Source organism: Oryctolagus cuniculus, chromosome 11 (assembly GCF_964237555.1).
Source record: "Oryctolagus cuniculus chromosome 11, mOryCun1.1, whole genome shotgun sequence".
Lineage (NCBI taxonomy): Eukaryota > Metazoa > Chordata > Mammalia > Lagomorpha > Leporidae > Oryctolagus > Oryctolagus cuniculus.
In genome coordinates this window covers 80,700,889-80,719,637 of record NC_091442.1, presented here as the reverse complement: position 1 = coordinate 80,719,637, position 18,749 = coordinate 80,700,889, and the positions used below count along the sequence as shown (strand labels likewise).

The 18,749-nt window shown below is 36.9% G+C and overlaps 1 protein-coding gene across 6 annotated transcripts in view; it reads right to left on the bottom strand.

Moving 5' to 3' along the window:
• Positions 1-18,749, bottom strand: part of NAV3 (neuron navigator 3) — a 430,062-nt gene that overhangs the window by 261,830 nt on the left and 149,483 nt on the right. For all 6 annotated transcript variants that reach the window (XM_051846465.2, XM_008256837.4, XM_051846466.2 and 3 more), the window contains exons 4-5: positions 12,334-12,406; positions 9,487-9,670 (exon numbers count right to left, since the gene is read on the bottom strand). In XM_051846465.2, coding sequence (XP_051702425.2) covers positions 9,487-9,670; positions 12,334-12,406 — 257 coding nt within the window. The remainder of the gene's footprint in view (positions 1-9,486; positions 9,671-12,333; positions 12,407-18,749) is intronic.

Genomic DNA, 18,749 nt, shown 5'->3' with positions numbered 1-18,749 from the left:
CAAACTTAGAATACACCGGCATGATTAGACTATGTGTGGAAAGGAAGAACCACAGTGACAAGGCTGACTCTACGTTTCTACTAGGGACAATATTTACATGCGATATATCTTAGAGGGGGAAAATGGAAATGAAAATAACTGGCTTTACTTTCTATTATATGTAAGTGGTGTGCTAAATTATATATTTATACATAAGTCACCTATGTATTCTCCCCAACACCCTTTTAAGGACATTATCACCATCCCAGTACCAGAGGTAAGAAAACTGGTGTATGTACAGGTTAAAATTACTTCTTGAGCATTACTCTACTGGGAATTGAAAAACCTTGTCTAACACTGAAACAGAACTATACAGATGTATCTTCATCCAAACATCCAGTAGTTGTCAAGCTTTTTAACTAGTAGACTAAAAGCATAGAACATAGAGTGAGTACATACATGGGTACACATACACACACACACACACACACACACTTAAAGTGACACCCTCTTTTTGGTTTCCAAATTCTGTCAATTAAAGAATAATCTCTTTCTCTTCAAATTATTTCTCTCCAGCAACAAAAAAGGTTCCTGCTTTTTTTTTTTTTTTTTTTTTTTTTTTTTTTTTTTTTTTGGGTAACAATACATAAATGTCCCTCTTCCTTTTTGTTTTGTTTAAAGTTTAATTGATTCACTGACTTGAAAAAGAACCCACTACAGGCCACAACACAGAACTGAGTCAGGCAACTAATTGAAGCCAGGTTCATGAGGGCTTAAATTACCAAAGCCTTCCTGTCATCTTTAATTAAACTTCCTTATATACTTTTTAAGATTTATAACCCCGGGCTGACAAGCTGTAAACCGTCCCAGTTTCAGAGTGAATCTCCCAGAAGGAAATGATGTTTCCTGGAAAAGAAACCCTGGAAGGCAAATGTCCTCAATGGGAAGCCGGTTCCAAGAGCAACGTGTGTGGTGGGGTCACGGAACCTCGGGGAGGGCCTGCCAAGGCAACAGTCTCTTGGAGAATCTGTTCCCAGGGATTTGGCAATGTGGTTGTGAGCCCTATAGGAGCAAGGTCGTACAAACTGAAAGTGGACACATTCTTGATTTGCTCCTACAAAATGAAAAACAGAGGGGCACATGATCCTCTCCAGACATCAGTCTCCCCAGTACCCAGGAAAACTCCTCCTTTCATTCAGAGACCTTCATCATCACCACTGCCTCTGTCACTTCCACATCATTCATGGAATCCCTGGCCCTCACTCCCACATGCAATTCTCTATTGAGAAATGTTTTAATTCTATAAACCATGCAACTAAAATCTTTTTCATGTAATTTCATGAACACTCTTTGTAGGTAGGTAAAATTCACCTGCTATGTGATGGATAGGATGGAGACTCATTCAATAGTATGGAAAAAAGCGGGCTAAAGACCTGTCTTTTAAGAAAAAGAAAACCTCCATTTTTAAGTTATTAGAAAACATAAAAGATTACCTTTTACTAATATTATCAACCTAACATCTCAGGTTTAACAAGATAAGCATGTAAGAAAAATGAATTTTCTGTTTACAATTATTTTTCTCTACAATATTTTGCCAGATGCTTTCAGGTAAATCAGTCATTACTAGATACTATTAGCTGGTTTCACATGCCAGAACTGTATATAATTTTAGTGAAATTGGACTTTCTTCTATCTTTCATGTGAACTAGACTCTAACTGATTTATGTGACATATGAAAAGCATGACTAAGAAATCTCCTAAATGATATGACACATTTACAGATAAAATTAATTTTCTGAGTCTAAAAATTAAAGGACTCATTTTTAACAGGCATTTAAGAATAATAAATAGGATTTTCTCTATTTCCAAATTAATAATTATACAAAATAATTGTGAATCCAATCTCTATACAGGATTTTTAATTTCATATATAAATATTTCTCATATTTATTCTACTTGGTTGGCCTTTAGTCTATACTTTCCAAAATACAAATGAACCAGAAATACAGTAGGAACTGGTGTGATTTTTGTATGAAATAAATATAAATATGATGCTTACTACTGTAACACAATAAGATGTTTAATCTTTACTTATGTGGGGCTGGTGCCGTGGTGCAGGTTAATTCTCTGCCTGTGGTGCTAGCATCCCATATGGGTGCCAGTTCTAGTCCCGGCTGCTCCACTTCCAATCCAGCTTTCTGCTGTGGCCTGGAGAAGCAGTGGAGGATGGCCCAAGAGCTTGGGCCCCTGCACCCGCATGGGAGATCAGGAAGAAGCTTCTGGCTCCTGGCTTTGAATCGGCGCCGGCCCTAAGGGCCATTTGGGGAGTGAACCAACGGAAGGAAGACCTTTCTCTCTGTCTCTTCGTCTCACTGTCTGTAACTCTACCTCTCAAAAAAAAAAATACATAAAATCTTTAAAAAAAATCTTTACTTATGAAAAGTTTACCCAAATATCAGCAACAAGATAAAGTCTAACATGTATTTTAACTATGTTCAAACTTTGAAGATTAATGACTTAATTAATCAAGTCTTTATTACTCCAAATATAATTAAACATTACCCTGAGAGGGGTTTAAACTTAAAATCATTTCCAGCTTTATTTTACTTCTATTACTATATTAAAGTGGATAATTCAATAGAAGTGAAAAATTCAAGTCAAATACAAAGATACTCAATAATTAACAAATAAGATTTTCTTACATGTCAACAATTAAAACCACTTACACAAGGCCATTTGGGGTTTAATTCAGAAGCATTTGGCTTTCCCCAGTATTTTCCCCCTTGCAACATTAAATTATTCTGCCAAGATATGGAAAATTATTTATAATAATATTATTTAATAACAAAATGAATTGGTAATATGGATATTTTAAGAGGCAATGCTTCGGTGTCAGATCATTGATGATCTCAGTATTTTTTTTAAAGATTTATTTATTTATTTATTTGAAAGAGTTACACAGAGAGAGAAGGAGAGGCAGAAAGAGAGAGGTCTTCCATCCGATGGTTCACTCCCCAATTAGCCACAACGGCTGGAGCTGCACTGATCCGAAGCCAGGAGCCAGGAGCCTCTTCCAGGTCTGCCATGCATGTGCAGGGGCCCAAGGAGTTGGGCCATCTTCTACTCTTTCCCAGGCCATAGCAGAGAGCTGGATTGGAAGTGGAGCAGTCGGGTCTCAAACCGGCACCCATATGGGATGCTGGCACTTCAGGCCAGGGCGTTAACCCACTATGTCACAATGCCAGCCTCATAGAATTGTACCACAGCACCGGTCCCGTCAGTATTATTTTTTAAAGATGTATTTATTTATTTGACAGTCATAGTTACAGGGAAAAACAGAGAGGGAGAGAAGAGAGAGATCTTCCATCCACTGATTCACTCCCCAAATGGCTGCAAAGACAAGTGCTGGACCAGGCCGAAGCCAGGAACCAGGGACTTCAGCAGGGGTCTGAGGACTTGAGCCATCCTCTGCTGCTGTCCCAGATGTATGAGCAGGGAGCTAGATTGGAACTGGAGCATGCAGGACCTAATCTGGTACCCATATGGGATGCTGGCACTGCAGACAGGAGCTTAACCGGTTGTGCCCCAACACAGGCCCTAACGTTAGTATTTTTTTTAACCAGTCTGTAATTAAATCTGCAAAAAGTACTCACAGTATGCTCTATTAGCTGCAAATTAGATGCACCATTTCTGAATTCTAGGTTGGTTATCTTATGTGGTTTATCTGATCACAACCGAGAAAAAAAAGGAGCTATACTCATCAACAGAAATGTTTTCAGCTTTTAGTGACATAACATAGCCCGAGCACTTCATTCACATCACCGATTTATTTTTTTACCATACACCAAATGCTAAAATCTTGGTTAACTACATTTTTATCCCACAGAGCAGAAATTACTTGTTAGGAAAGGAGATGCAAGGCATAGAGGGAGCAACAGTGGCTGCAGTGATTCAACAATGTCAGCCTGAAACAAAGGGAAGCTAATATCTATAACAAATAGATGAATGGCCTGATAAAGAATATAATATGCGAAAAAGGCTAAAGTTAGGGTAAAGGAGAGCTCCTTGTGTCTGGGTCATCACTGACCATTAAAACCACAAATTGAAACTAATTGCAATTTCTTTTCTTTTTTTTTAAAGATTTATTTACTTATTTGAAAGAGTTACACAGAGAAAGGAGAGGCAGAGATTGAGAGAGAGAGAGAGAGAGAGAGGTCCTCCATTCACTGGTCCACTCCCTAACTGGCCAAAACAGCCGGAGCTGTGTCGTTCCAAAGGCAAGAGCCAGGAGCCTCTTCTGGGTCTCCCACATGAATACAGGGGCCCAGGGACTTGGGACATCTTACACCGCTTTCCCAGGCCATAGCAGAGAGCTGGATCAGAAGTGGAGCAGCCAGGACTTGAACCGGCATCCATATGGGATGCTGGCAGTGCAGGCTGTGGCTTTACCCGCTACACCACAGGCCCCTGTAATTTATTTTCATACCCACACCCATAGCAAAACCATACCTTTAGTTATCTATTATCTTAGTAAAATGGCATGGTTTTATCTGCGGAATCACTAAGCTCTGGACACCACCTTAGGCTCCGGCCCCTGTCACCATCTTGCACAGTATGCATTCGTCCTAAGCCCAGACTGACTTGCTAGAAGTCAGGTGACCAAATGGCCCAACCACAAGCGTCAGATCCAACCCCCACCCACTGCTCCCACTTCCCTACCCCCTGCAAGAGTATGACAGGAACTGCTTCCTACACATGTGTGCTCTCTCTCTTGCTCTCTTGCTCTCTCCCTCCAGCCTGCCAGGTTTCCCCCACCTAACAACAAACCTTTTCCCTTAACTCCCGTGGTTGGTGTGTTTTGTGGTGGCCTTATAATTCCTTACAACCATAGCTATAGATCTTACAAAGTGTTCCTACTTAAAATTGAAAGAGCTTGGCACTCTGGCCTCAGAATCAGCCCTAAAGGCGTTCAGATTCAGCTGAAAAGCCCATGAGAGTATTTCAGGCATGGAAAGCCAAGACACTCTGGCAAAAAAAAAAAAAAAAAAAAAAAACCCTAAATGAAAGATCTCTGTGAGTGAGATCCCAGTGGAAAGAACAGGTCTTCAAAGAAGGAGGTACCTTTCTCTGAAGGGAGGAGAGAACCTCCACTTTGACTATGACCTTGTCTAAACAAGATAAGAGTCAGAGAACTCAAAAGGCTTCCATAGCCTTGGAAACTCATGACTGGAGCATAGGGAGATTACTGATGCCATAAACAGGAGTGTCAATTGGTAAAGTCAACAACAGGAGTCACTGTGCACTTACTCCTCATGTAGGATCTCTGTCCTTAATGTGCTGTACATTGAGAATTAATGCTATAACGAGTACTCAAACAGTATATTTCACTTTGTGTTTCTATGGGGCTGCAAACTGTTGAAATCTTTACTTAATGTATACTAAACTGATCTTCTGTATATATAGAAAATTGAAAATGAATCTTGATATGAATGGAAGGGGAGAGAGAGCGGGAAAGGGGAGGGTTGTGGGTGGGAGGGAAGTCATTGGGGGGGAGGGGGAAGCCAATGTAGTCCATAAGCTGTACTTTGGAAATCTATATTCATTAAATAAAAGTTAAAAAAAAAAAGAGCTTGGGAGCAGGTATTTGGAGCAGTCATTTAAAAGCCACTTGAGCTGCAAGCATCCCATACTGGAGAAACTGGTTTTGAGCCTTGGCTTCATTCCTGATTCCAGCTTCCTGTGAATGCACACCCTGGGAGGTAGCAAGTGATAGCTCAAGTAGCTGGGTCCCTGCTACACATGTGGGACACTCGGAGTTCCTGGTACCTGGCTTTGGACTGACACAGGCTCCCAGCCAAAAGGAGTGAGCCAAAGGATAGGAGTTCCATCTCTCTCCATCTCTCTCTCTCTCTGTCTCTCTGTGCCTCTCTCTCTCTCCCTTTCAAATAAGTAAAATATATAAATATTTAAAAATTGGAAGAAGCTATCATATAGACTAATTCTTATATTAATTCATTTCGGAAATGATTGCAAATCTACTCTATGAAAGTCCTGCACTGATACCCTAGACCAGACTAGTAGTCAGAACAGAATAATATTTCTGTCTTCACAGTTCTTACACTCTAGAATAGGGGAATTAGAGATAACAAATAATGAATGTAATAATAAATAAAGTGTAGAAGGCTATTAGGGCTACACAAAAAAGGGAAGAGTACAACCAAATATAATGCAGAGTGGAGACGGACAAACTTGCTTTAAAAAGCACAAAGTATCATTGTGAAGGCAACAATTGAGCAATGAACAAAGGAGGTAAGAGATTTATCAAAGTGATTATCAAGGGAAGAACCTTCCAGGCAGAGGAACTGACTGGAGGGTATTTCCCAAGGTGGGAGTAAGCCTGGCCTAGGAAAGACCATTTGTTGGCTTCTGAACAGAAAAGTGACATGAGCCCTGCAACCATGTGGGAGACCCTGAAGAAGCTCCTGGCTCCCAGCTTTGGCTTCCACTGGGCCCAGCCCCAAGCTGTTGCAGCTGTTTGGGGAGTGAACCAGCAGAGAGAAGATCTCTCTCCATCTCTCTCCCTCCCTCTCTCTCTCTGTAACTCTGCCTTTAAAATAAATAAATCTTAAAAAAAAAACAACTATGCATGGATTTCAAAACAATTGTTGAACAAAAACTTATCTTTTAATTCTATCTTTCAACAAACATTTTGAAGTACCAATGTGCAATTTTAAGTATTTATTTAAAAGAGAAGAAAAAATGCTCTCAATAGACTGAAACAATGTGCCTTAAGCAATTTTTATTAATTCACAGAGGAAAATAGGAGGCCATTTCCTGGCTAGGTATCCAGAATAATATCAAAAGCTGTCATTCAAACTACTTACCTGGACAGAGATTTAAAATCAACAGAAAAGCATCATAAATCATGATTTATAACTCGTACCCCCAGCGAATGAAGATAAATTGTCTCAAGGACTCCTTTTCTGCATTGGTTATTTTTCTTCTAACACAAAGTCACTACAATGTTTTCCTACGTATATAAGTACCATGGACTTTTTTAAAAAATGCTTTAAAATATTGATTGTTACAAGTAAGTCCACATAAATTCTAATTCATAGATCAAATTCAACATACCAAATCCATAACAATAAAAACAGTGATCTCCAAAAACTGTTGATGTCTGAAAGGTCATCAAATACAACAAAACACAACAAATTCTATTACAACTAAGACTTAATTCCTCTACATTCAGGTCAATGGGTTTCATTTAAGTTAAGCATATACTCTGTAAAAGTTATTAAATTATTAATTCAAAAGTAATTATATCTAGTTTACCAGGAGAAAAGCTATCTAAGAGTTACTTGAGTCTTAAAGGACAGTATTGAAGAGATTATTTGTCATAACCTTACAACGAAAAAAATAAGACATCCCTCACCAAATGGCATAAAAATCATGGCTGTCATACACTGCTTTATATTAGCTGTAGAAAAATACTCTATAATTTCAAAACAGCCACGTAGGTCCAGCAAGAAAGATAGGCAGATACACATATCCCCCAAAGGGTCATCATTACTGAGAGACTGTAGTCAAGAAATTCTGCAAGGAAGATGTAGAAACTGAGGCAGGTAAAACAGTAACAAATGATATCCCCTATCACTCCCAGAGTCCCTGTGCTTTGCACATAATCACTTTATTTTTTTCAGTTACTATTCTTCCTGCTTATCCAGTTGAACCGCTTAAACTAAACTCTAGGAAACATGAGTTCTGGGAGATTTAAAAAATCTAGGTTTCTTTCTATCAATGATATATGCACACACACAATAATGATAATAATAAATAAACATGGGGTTTACTATTTCTTTTCCATTCTTAAGGAAATCCAAGGAACTTGCAGTATGGAGATTTTTGTTGTCTCTTTGATATCTATATAATTTTGTTTGACATCAAAAAATGCCATGATGAGCTTAAAGAACTGAAGAGTATGTGCACAACTGAATAAAGAAAAACATCTTGCATCAATCCATTGACTTCATAGAATATGGTTTATTTTTGGTAAAACTATGATTTTTCTACATTTAAAAATCCATCAATGAATTAAAAAAATCTGTCAAAGGGTATTTAAATGTTTATATACAGGAAGAAATATTGCTTAATATGAAATGAAAAAGAAGGCCTATGTCAGTTTTGATTGACAGGTAAAAGAGAAGATAGTTTCTCTATAGTGGAACAACTTCAAGTTCTGAAGAGTTAAGCAATTCAATGAGTTGGAGGGGGTTATAATTAGTGAATTTGGGAATTTCATTTTCTGAGTGAACAGTAATTATCAAAAACAAGCTCAAGATAAAATGAGTATTGTTTGGTTTCAAACCAATCTTCAAGTATGGAAAACCTTAGTTACTTACATGTGTTTGGTATGTGTTTATATTTTAAAAGATAATGGAGACTATTTTCACATCCACTCTCTTGAAGAAAAACTATCATAGTTCTTTACTCAAGAGAGTTCACTGACTAATGCCCCAAGTCACTATTTAGGAACAAAGTAGCTGTTTGTATGATACTTGTGAACTTAAATTTCATTCTGTGCCAATTTATTTGATGTGTCAATTGGGCTAAGCTACATCACAGTTATTCTAGGTGTGGTTGGGAAGATATTTGGAGATGTGATTAAATTCCCTAATCCACCGACTTTAAGTAAGGAAGACTGCCCAAAATAATCTGGATGATCTTGATTCCACCAGTTGAAAGGTTTAAAAACCAGGACTGAGGTTTCTTTGACAGAAGAAATTCTACCTGTGTATACTCAGGCTGCCATTTAAGTTTGAGCCTTGTCCATCCATCCCCTACAATGATGCAAGGCAATTCTTCAATAGAAATCTCTTACTATATATTCCTTATGGGTTCTAGTTCTCTGGTTGAACACTGGCAGATAGAATCACAACCTGGATAGAAGCAGTAATGCAAGAGGGAAGGAAATTGCCATGACTTTGGAGTCACCTACCCCAGGCTGTGTCTACATGTACCAAGAGGCTCAAGCCAGACAAACACATACATGAACTCATATGTGCATACAAGCACACACACACATACTATCTCACATCTAAAACAGTATGTTTTCATACACTAAAACTCCTATGTCTAGCAGAACTGAAATTTTTGATCAATTCTATCAACCAAACAGTATCAATGAACAATATACACAGGAGACCAGGACTCAATAGCACATTCTAAATACTAATGTAATATATAGAAGGAGGGAGCCATGCCAAACTACTGACACCAAACACATTTCACATGCTTCAATACAGAACAAAAAAACAAAAAGATTCCAGCTAAGAGATGACAGATGTAGCTGGTCCAAAAGGGAAGTGGGTTTAACTTCATCACATTAGTCAAGTAATTCCAGCATACTAAAAAACAACATAAGTACGCTTTTCAAACTCATAAACAATAATTTGTTAAGAACAAGTTATACCTAAAACAAGCACATTTCCTGCTTGCCTTCCTTACCTGGACTGCATATCTTGTTGGGTTTTGGCCTGACTGGTTTCCGATGGAGCAGAGGAGGGAGCGACTCGCTGCTGAAGTCCCACCAGGGACTGGTAGTACTGTTGTTGATGGTGTTGCTGCTGTTTGTAGCGAGACAAACTAAAAAACAGCCCTAGAATGGCTTTTAAGTTTCCATTTCTTATTTCTGCATCAAATGGGAAATAGAAAAACAGCATGATATAAATTGAATGCTTTTGTAAATTACAAACGAAATTCTAGACTCGATACTCTTAAGCGAATCTATGAAGACAGAAATACAACTTGATTTTCTCAGTGACAGATTTAAACAGATTTGAATTTCTGAAACACGACAACATCTCCTAACAGCTTGGATTTTCAGCTAGAAAAAGAAGGAATGGAAGGTAGGAGAACACAGCTCTTTCTGGAGATGTTCTTGGCTGACTGTGAATTACTCGTTCTTCAACACTTAGCTGCTTCTAGGAAATCCACGAGTGCTTTCTGTTGTGCTACTTGATTTAGCACTCTGCTTCCCTCACAAGTACTCAGAGCTGTCATCGACATAGCAGTGGCTATGAAATGGAAAGAGCCACCTGAATGTTGGTTATCCTGCACTATAAACACCGATGCTTTAGGTCCACCTGATAATAACTACGGGATTTATAGCAGTCATCATTTCTTCTAAATCACACACCAATAAACTTATTTATGCTTACATACCTATGTATATATCTTCCAAATATATCCATCCATATATTCAAGGATGTATGTTTATATGTTCCCCAAATCAGACTATATCATATCAATTTTTAGTGTTCCAATTATTTTATTTTTAGTTTATGCTATATATTAATATATAATAAAGATCAGATAACACAAGTTTGGACAACACAATTGAATTAATATAAGTGGAAATCCTAGCTCTAACTAATGGGGCTTCTGTGTTAAGTTTTTATAATACTGAATAAGAAAATTAAATTCACAATGTAGGCTACAATATTGGCCTAGCTCCTTCTCTTGTAGTTACAACTTAAGAGTCAGGAAAAGAGAAAGAAGGAAATCTTGAAATCAGGCTACATAACCTATAATCATAGTTTATATAAAACTGCTGCTTGCAGTAATATACATCCTCCTCTGAGATGGAGATCTTCTGTCCCCTTTTGGAGTTTAGGAACATTAAGAAACTACTTGGATTTCTTGTTCTCGGCTGGATTTTCACATCTCCCAAACCATGAAGTGGAATGATTCACGCCAACGAACCTCTACGTCACTTTTCCCCCATACCCAGTCCTCGCAGCTTCCATAATAAAGAAAACTTGGCTTCATTAATAAGTAAGCATTAATTTTCTGCTGTAAACCTGAATGACTTTTTAAATAAGATTTTCAAAACGTTTTATTTGTATGTGTGCTTAGCTTACAAAGTCATTTCTGAGTATTTATTTATCTTAAAAGATAAATGAAAATCAATAGACATTCATACAAGTTGTTATATAAAAAGAAGAAATATATAACAAACAAATGGCAGTATTTTTACCTTGTCATTAGCCATTTCGAAAACAAGATTATCCTGGGGAATTTTATTCAGAGTAAGAGAATCACCAATTAGATTTAAACTTACCCTTTTTTTTAATTGCCATTGTGTGTCATCTAACTATGTATAATAGCATATAAATATAAATGAAATTTAAAATTAAGGAAAATTTTAATACAGAGAAAACATAGAGAAAAGAAAACAATTACTAAACATCCATGTTACTTCAGAAAGACATTATTTCTTTTTTTCCAATGAACTCAAAATGTCTAAGGCTCCAAACTAACATACCTAGTGTTAGTGACATAAGTGACTTTTCAAAACAAATCAATTATACTAAAAACTAGATTTTTTCTGAGTATATATATATATATATATAACTAATCTAAAAATAATGGTTGTTGATGCAGGGTCCAAATGACTTGATATTTCATAATTTTAGCAACTTTCCATGAAGCATATTTAAAAATTTTGAAGCAATTTCATAAAAATATGTTCTATCGCAAATTTCCAACTTATTAGAAGAGGTTTTGTCATTAATAATCTGAATAGGCACAAAACTTTTTTTTTATCATACTTTGATAAATTTGATACCCAGTTTAAAGATAATAAATGAATAAAGAGATGGAAGGAAGGAACAACAGGTGAGCACAATGCCAGAAAGAGGGCAGGAGGTAGAAACAGAAACTTAACTCTCTTACGTATGTCACAGTACGTGTTTAATGTGCAGCACGATTTTGCAAACATTCACTACTCTTTATGGAAGAAAATGAGGTGCAGGAAAAAGAATTGCAAAAACTTGTTAATGCTTTATCCATACAGCTATATTTTAATTTTAGTGATATTTCAAATATTCAATGATTTTAAAATCTTTACACATGATAGTTATTAGTACTATTAGTGTTGCTTAAGAATTCATGGCAACTTATTTAAAACTTACCAAGTTTAGACAATCACTACTAACTTGATTATTTCCTAGAAATGTTATGGGTAATATTTGAGCTTTAATTAGACTATTTTACCTGTATTTATATATCTATTATCTGCCATTTATTGGGGTGACTATCTATTAAAATATAAAAATAATATACACTAGTAATAGCATAAAGATGTTTTACAGACTTCCTCCTCTCTCACATCCTTGGTCATGCAAAGAATAGTTATGGCAAAATATGAAAAATACTTAAATAAATAGATCATACTTTACCAGGTTCCTTTATTGTATTCAGGGGCTACGTACTCCAACATTACACTTCTTACAATAACAGCATATTTTAAACAACATTAATGTTATTTGTGACAGTTATACTATTACTTACCTTCAGCAGATAACCCTTGAACATTTACTCCTCTGGCTGCTAAAAAACTAAGGCAGACATCAACATTTTCGATCTGGAACATGAAAAGCAGTGAAAAAAGCAATTTAGAGGACGACTTTAAAATAAACACATGAGTTAGAATGAAACCAGAAAGAAAGATAAAGAATGAATACTTTGCATTCATCTCATACTAGAGATCTTTACCAGAGTTAAACTAGAATTATTTTGGCTAATTACAGAATGAATATAAAGCTCTCATTGTCCACTTTGGTACTTACAAACAATTCATAAAGGCCTGATTAAGAATGGCATTCTGGCAGATTAGCAAACCACCTACTTAACATAAAACTGGATTTTGTGTTTTATAAAGAAGTCTCAATAGAGGCATCCATACAGGATGACTGTTGTATGTGTGAACCCTATGAAGTTAGGATGCGCATAAATGAGACTCAATCAGTAGTATTTGTTAAGATGCCGAACACAGATAAGATGGAGAAAGGGATGAAATGATATACCAGAAATTATGCAGATTTCATACTAAACTGTATCAAATCCTTTTTTTAATGCATTTTTTATTTCCACAGTTGAGTAATCTCCTGGTTCAATATGGGCATTTGCTTTTTGGAAAGAGTGATGCCACTGTCTCAGTATGATGACCACTGTGTAACTTCTTAGGGTGAGAAGCAAGACATCATTTAGGCTGGCTTGTGTTAAGTAAAAAATTAATCTCAATATGGGTCATGGTATTACACAGTAGTTGTACAGCAAAGACTTTTACCAGAATGTTAAAAAAAAAAAAAACCTTCTAATTCTTTGTGAGTCATCTTTGTGGGTTTGTTTTTGGCATTCTATAAATATTGAAACTCTAAAGTAAATAAGAGATTTTAAGTTAAAAACTTGGCAAGGTAGTATTTTCTGTCAAATTCTTATCAAAAGTTGGACATGAGAACACACACAGTTCTGCCAATATCTTCTCTGGCTTACTTTCTTAATAAGGTCAAAATGTTTCTTAAAAAAATAAAGAAAAAGATACATTCAAGAATCTGTCCTTATAAAATGGATAGACTGTTTACATTCTTTTTAAAATGTAATTTTGTGCAAAAAAGTTAAGTAATAATATCCAATGAGATGTTCTTTTCCTTAAAATGACTAAAGCCAAGGCATACTTTTACTTTGAGGGAAAGACAAGATTTTTTTATCAATTCACTTCAAAGTAAGTTTTACTGAAATTATCCTACCAAAAGAAAATAATAGCACTGGACATGTTTAACATAATATGATCAAATGAAGCTTGTTTTTCTAATCAACATCTGAATATCCTATGACACAATGATGCTAATACACAAATCAAATTCTACCTTTCTTCAAATTTCACTTTGCTACTCAAAAAGAAAGCTAAATATGGAAGGAAAGAAAAGAAGAAATTAGGGAAATGGTGCATTGTCTTGTATCCATCCAAAGTGTCCTTATAAATCTATTTTTAAGTTAATTTGTTTATTTGAAAGGCAGAGTGAGAGAGAGGGGAAGACACAGAGAGATATATCTTCCATCTGCTGCTTCACTCTCCAAATGGCCACATAAGCCAGGGCTGGGCCAGGCCAAAGGCAAGAGCCAGGAACTCCATCTGGGTCGCTCACATGTGTGGAAGGTGGCCTGAGTATTTTCCAACATACAGCAGAGAGCTGTATCGAAAGTAGAGCAGCTGGAACTCCAGCAGATACCCTAATGCATGCATCATACTTGGCATCTTAACCTGCTGTATCACAATGCCAGCCCATACATTTGTTTCTTGCAGTGCAATTAAAAAGGGGAGAGGGGAGATGTGACAGACATGTATCTTTAGCAGTAAAGATGCCCACAGTCCCCTTGTGGTTCCTGAGTTTGATACCCTTCCCTAAGTCCTGCTTAATATAAGACCCAGGAGTCAGCAGTGATGGCTCAAATAACTGAGCTCCTGACATCCTCATAGAAGACCAGGACTGTGGCCTGGCCAACAGTTTCAACCCCAGCCTGCCCCAACCACTGCAGGCATTTGTGGAGTGAATCAGCGGAGGGGTGCTCTCTTCTCCACACCCCTTTCTCTCTGTCTCTCTCAAATAAATAAGATAAAGTTCAAAAAATAACAATATACTGAGATAAAAAAAAAACAATTACTGTGCCCTAATATTGAGAAAGATCACAATTGAATAGTTTACATGTTTGCAGTAACAGTCTTGACATTATAAATTTCATAGCCATTATGGGATTTTTATAAAAAGTTTTCTGTTTCAGGGGCTGGCACCATGGCACAGTAGGTTAATCTTCCGTCTGTGGCACCAGCATCCCATGTGGGTGCCGGTTCTAGTCCTGGTTGTTCCTCTTCCAGTCCAGCTCTCTGCTAGAGCCTGGGATAGCAGTAGAAGATGGCCCAAGACCTTGGGCCCCTGCACCCACATGGGAGACTGGGAAGAAGCACCTGGCTCCTGGCTTCAGATCGGCACAGCTCTGGCCATTGAAGTCATTTGAGGAGTGAACCAACGGAAGGAAGACCTTTCTCTCTGTCTCTCCCTCTCGCTGTCTATAACTCTAACTCTCAAATAAAATAAATAAAACCTTAAAAAAATGTTTTCTGTTTCAAATATGTAATTTACTACAAAATGTTAATAATGCATTTTGGCCTAACTTTTAGAAAATCTATTAAATGCATGTAAATTTAGTTACAAGAATATGCTAAATCATTAGAAGAAGGTAATAGAGGCTGTAATTAAATATATAAGACAGCTTTTTTTAGCCTGCAACTTAACCAGCATATAAAATAAACTGATGCCTAAATTGATTGTTGGAGACACACAACTTTCTCTACAGACATACCTTACTTAGGAACAGAAAATAAAAGCTCCCAAATAGAGGAAAGAAAATGGTATTGAATATCTATTCTTTCTTATTTTTCAGATCTATTTAACAGGAGCAGAGGCAAGTGTTTGGCATAGTAGTTCAGTTGCCACCTGGGACACCCAGATCTCATAATGACGCTCCTGGTTTGAGTCCCAGTGGTCTGCTTCTGACCGAGATTCCAGCAGCCTGCAGTGTGCACCCTGGGAGGCAGCAGATGATGACTCAATCAGTTGTATCCCTGCAACCCATGCGGGACACTCCAAGTTCAGACCTGACTGTTGCTGCCAGTTAGGGAATCAATCAGCAAATGTAAGGTCTCTCTTTCTCTCTCTCTCTCTTCCTCCCTCTCTCTCTCTCTCTCTCTCATTGTATCTCTATGTCTCTGTCTTTCTTTCTCATCTGCCTCTCCCTCATCTCTCTGCTTTTCAAATAAAATGAACATAAGTAAATAAATGTAAAAGCCTATTTGTCAGCAGCATTCAGCTTTTTTGTAATTTTCCTGTATAATCATTTATTACCAATACTAACAATTTAAGATAGTTAATTTAGTTTTCAATTATTACTATAATAGCTAAGTAATAGCAACAAAGTACTGATTATATAGCTTCCAGTTTGACTATTAAATACAAGTTATTAAAGGTCATTTACTTATTCAACAATATGTTTGGCTAAACTAATTTTCTGAAGTATATTAGCATAATAAACATAACATTAAAAAGATCTCTCTCCTACTTAATTCTAGTCTTTATATAAATTACATCATGCTTCTTAGCAGTTAATAGTGCTGTAAAGACTTTTCACAGCAAAAACAAGTTAGAATCCATTAGAATACAAAGGAACGGCTTTGAAGAACCTTCTGCACTGCCCTTTTTATGAAAAGAGAACATATTATGTGATAACCAATTTATATGAGATTCTCACTTAGCAAAAATAAATGATGAAAAACACATTTGAATCGTGATGGACTTTGTAGGAGTGAAGCCCACAGGGGCACAAGGAATTGCAGAAGTGTCCTTTGCTTTGACGTGAGTGGTGACTACACAGGTGCACCCACAGGTGTGTACATACAAAACTCAATCAGTTACATCGCTGGAATTATAGTGCTTCACAAAATGCTTATGTTTTACTTCAATTCTATCAAACAGCTCTATTTATTATTCCATTTATGTTTTACTTCAACTTAAAAATAAACGGTCGGTTTCTTGTTTTTATTGAACACCATTTTTAGATGAATAAGGACAAAAATACAGGAACCTCTTAGGTTACTCTTGCCGGTAATTAAAGGGAAAAGTGATGGTGTTTCAGACAAGGACAGTGAAAGAGGTGATAAGAAATGTTCAGTTCTGGATGGGTTTTGCTGAATCTCAAGGGAAGATACAGCCTTTGAGAGAAAGACAAGAGTCAAGGCTAACTTCAAGGTTTCTGGCCTTAGTTACAAGAAAGATGAAATCCCTATCCACCTAGACAAAAAAAAAAAAAAAAAACCCTAAATAGATAGCAACGATGTTATCAGATATTTAGACACCTACATGAAGATTTCAAGGAGGCAGTCCGAGTTCAATACAGAGGCTGGTGGTACTTATAACCATGGCTGAAGTAAGTCACCAAGGAAGGGTAAACATGAAAGAGAAGAGGAACAAAGATTGAGCCCTATGATTGAGACTCTACTTGGAAAGGAGATGAGGAACAAACAGAGGAGACTGAGCAAAAGCCACGGGGGAGTAGGCAGAAAATCAGGAGAGTTCAAGTACAGAAAATCACCCAAAGAAGGTATTTGAAAGCCGAGGTAGAAATGAGCATGAGCTCCACCAAAAACTCCTGAAATATCAACTCAGATGAAAACTAAGAGTGCAGTACTACACTTAGGATTAAAAGATTCAAATCAGTATTTTTTTTATTATTTGACAGATAGAGTTAGGGTACTTATAATAGGGCTTGTTACATAAAACATGTTCATAGATACAATAACATTATGTATGATATAATAAATAACTATATATACATACTCACAAGAGACCTCCAAAATAGTTCATTTTGGCACCAAAATAAATACATCTTTTATTTACATTTTCAAGAACATTTGGAAGGACTCTTGCAAATGTATATATTTCTCCAACTAGTCAGAATGTAGTTCCATGAAGATTCTCTCCTCTTTGGTTCACTTCTCTCTCCCAAAGCCTAGACTACCTTAGGCAATCTGGAAGAAAACTGCTGGGGGAATGCATGAATTAAAGCAAGGTTAAAACAATGTTTTTGGCCGGCACTGTGGCTCACTTGGCTAATCCTCTGCCTGTGGTGCTGGCACCCTGGGTTCTAGTCCCGGTTGCTCCTCTTCCAGTCCAGCTCTCTGCTGTGGCCCAGGAGGGCAGTGGAGGATGGCCCAAGAGTTTGGGCCCTACACCCGCATGGGAGACCAGGAGGAAGCACCTGGCTCCTGGCTTCGGATCAGTGCAGTGCCGGCTGTAGCAGCCATTTGGACAGTGAACCAACGGAAGGAACACCTTTCTGTCTCTCTCTCATTGTCTATAACTCTCTCTCTGTCTCTCTCTCTCTCTAACTCTGCCTGGCAAAAAATAAAAAACAAAACAAAAAACAATGTTTTAATGCCTGAGGTACTAATACAAAGTGATCAAATCATAGCTTATTATTACTAATCAAATCTGGTGTATCTACTGAACATGGACCTTAGATGCTGACTTAATTCTATGGCCTTTAAAGGTTCCTGTCTCCTACACTCATTGTGTTCTTGTTTTATAAGCATCATGCTCCTCCCCAGGGCTTATTATGGTCATCTCTCCTGATAGGAAAAGGCATTGCTCCTCTCACACACATTATATTGTCCTCAGTACTTCATACCATGCTGGGCACAAAGGAAATGCTGAACGTATTTTTTCTGAAAAACTATGAATTCACATAGGATCAGGTACAAGCTCTAACATTTGGCCTGTATATATATATATATATATATATATATATATATATATATATATATATCCCAAAATTCAGTTTCTGTTCTTTTGCTTTTGTAAGATCAGGAAGAAAATATTTTTATTCTGGAGCAGAAAAGATAATGATTACAGCAGAAAATCAATACCTGCTAATAATAGGCAAACAGAAGAGAAAATTAAATGCCAAAGAATAGTCAGGTTTCGAGCTGCTACATAAACATACAGAAATAAAAATACTTCATAAATGTCTAAATGATGTGTGGAAGTAGATTTTTACCATTCTATTCTGGTATTTAGTGAGATAATTTAACAAATTTTCATGATTGTGTGCTCTATAAATATCATTTGACCTGATCCTTTCAATTAAAAAAATGACAGGAAAAGCAGATGAAATTTACCATTTCTTAGAAGATTTAGTGAAACTGCACATGCACAACACTCAGCAAGAATACTCTACACAAAGCAAGAACCCAATAACATAGATCAAACACAGCTTTGGTTGCTCGTCTCTGCTGTTAACAGAGGGTGACAATAGCACAAACTGGTTCTGTTTTGTTTTAGCATTATATCAGCTTGACTGAGGATTATACACAC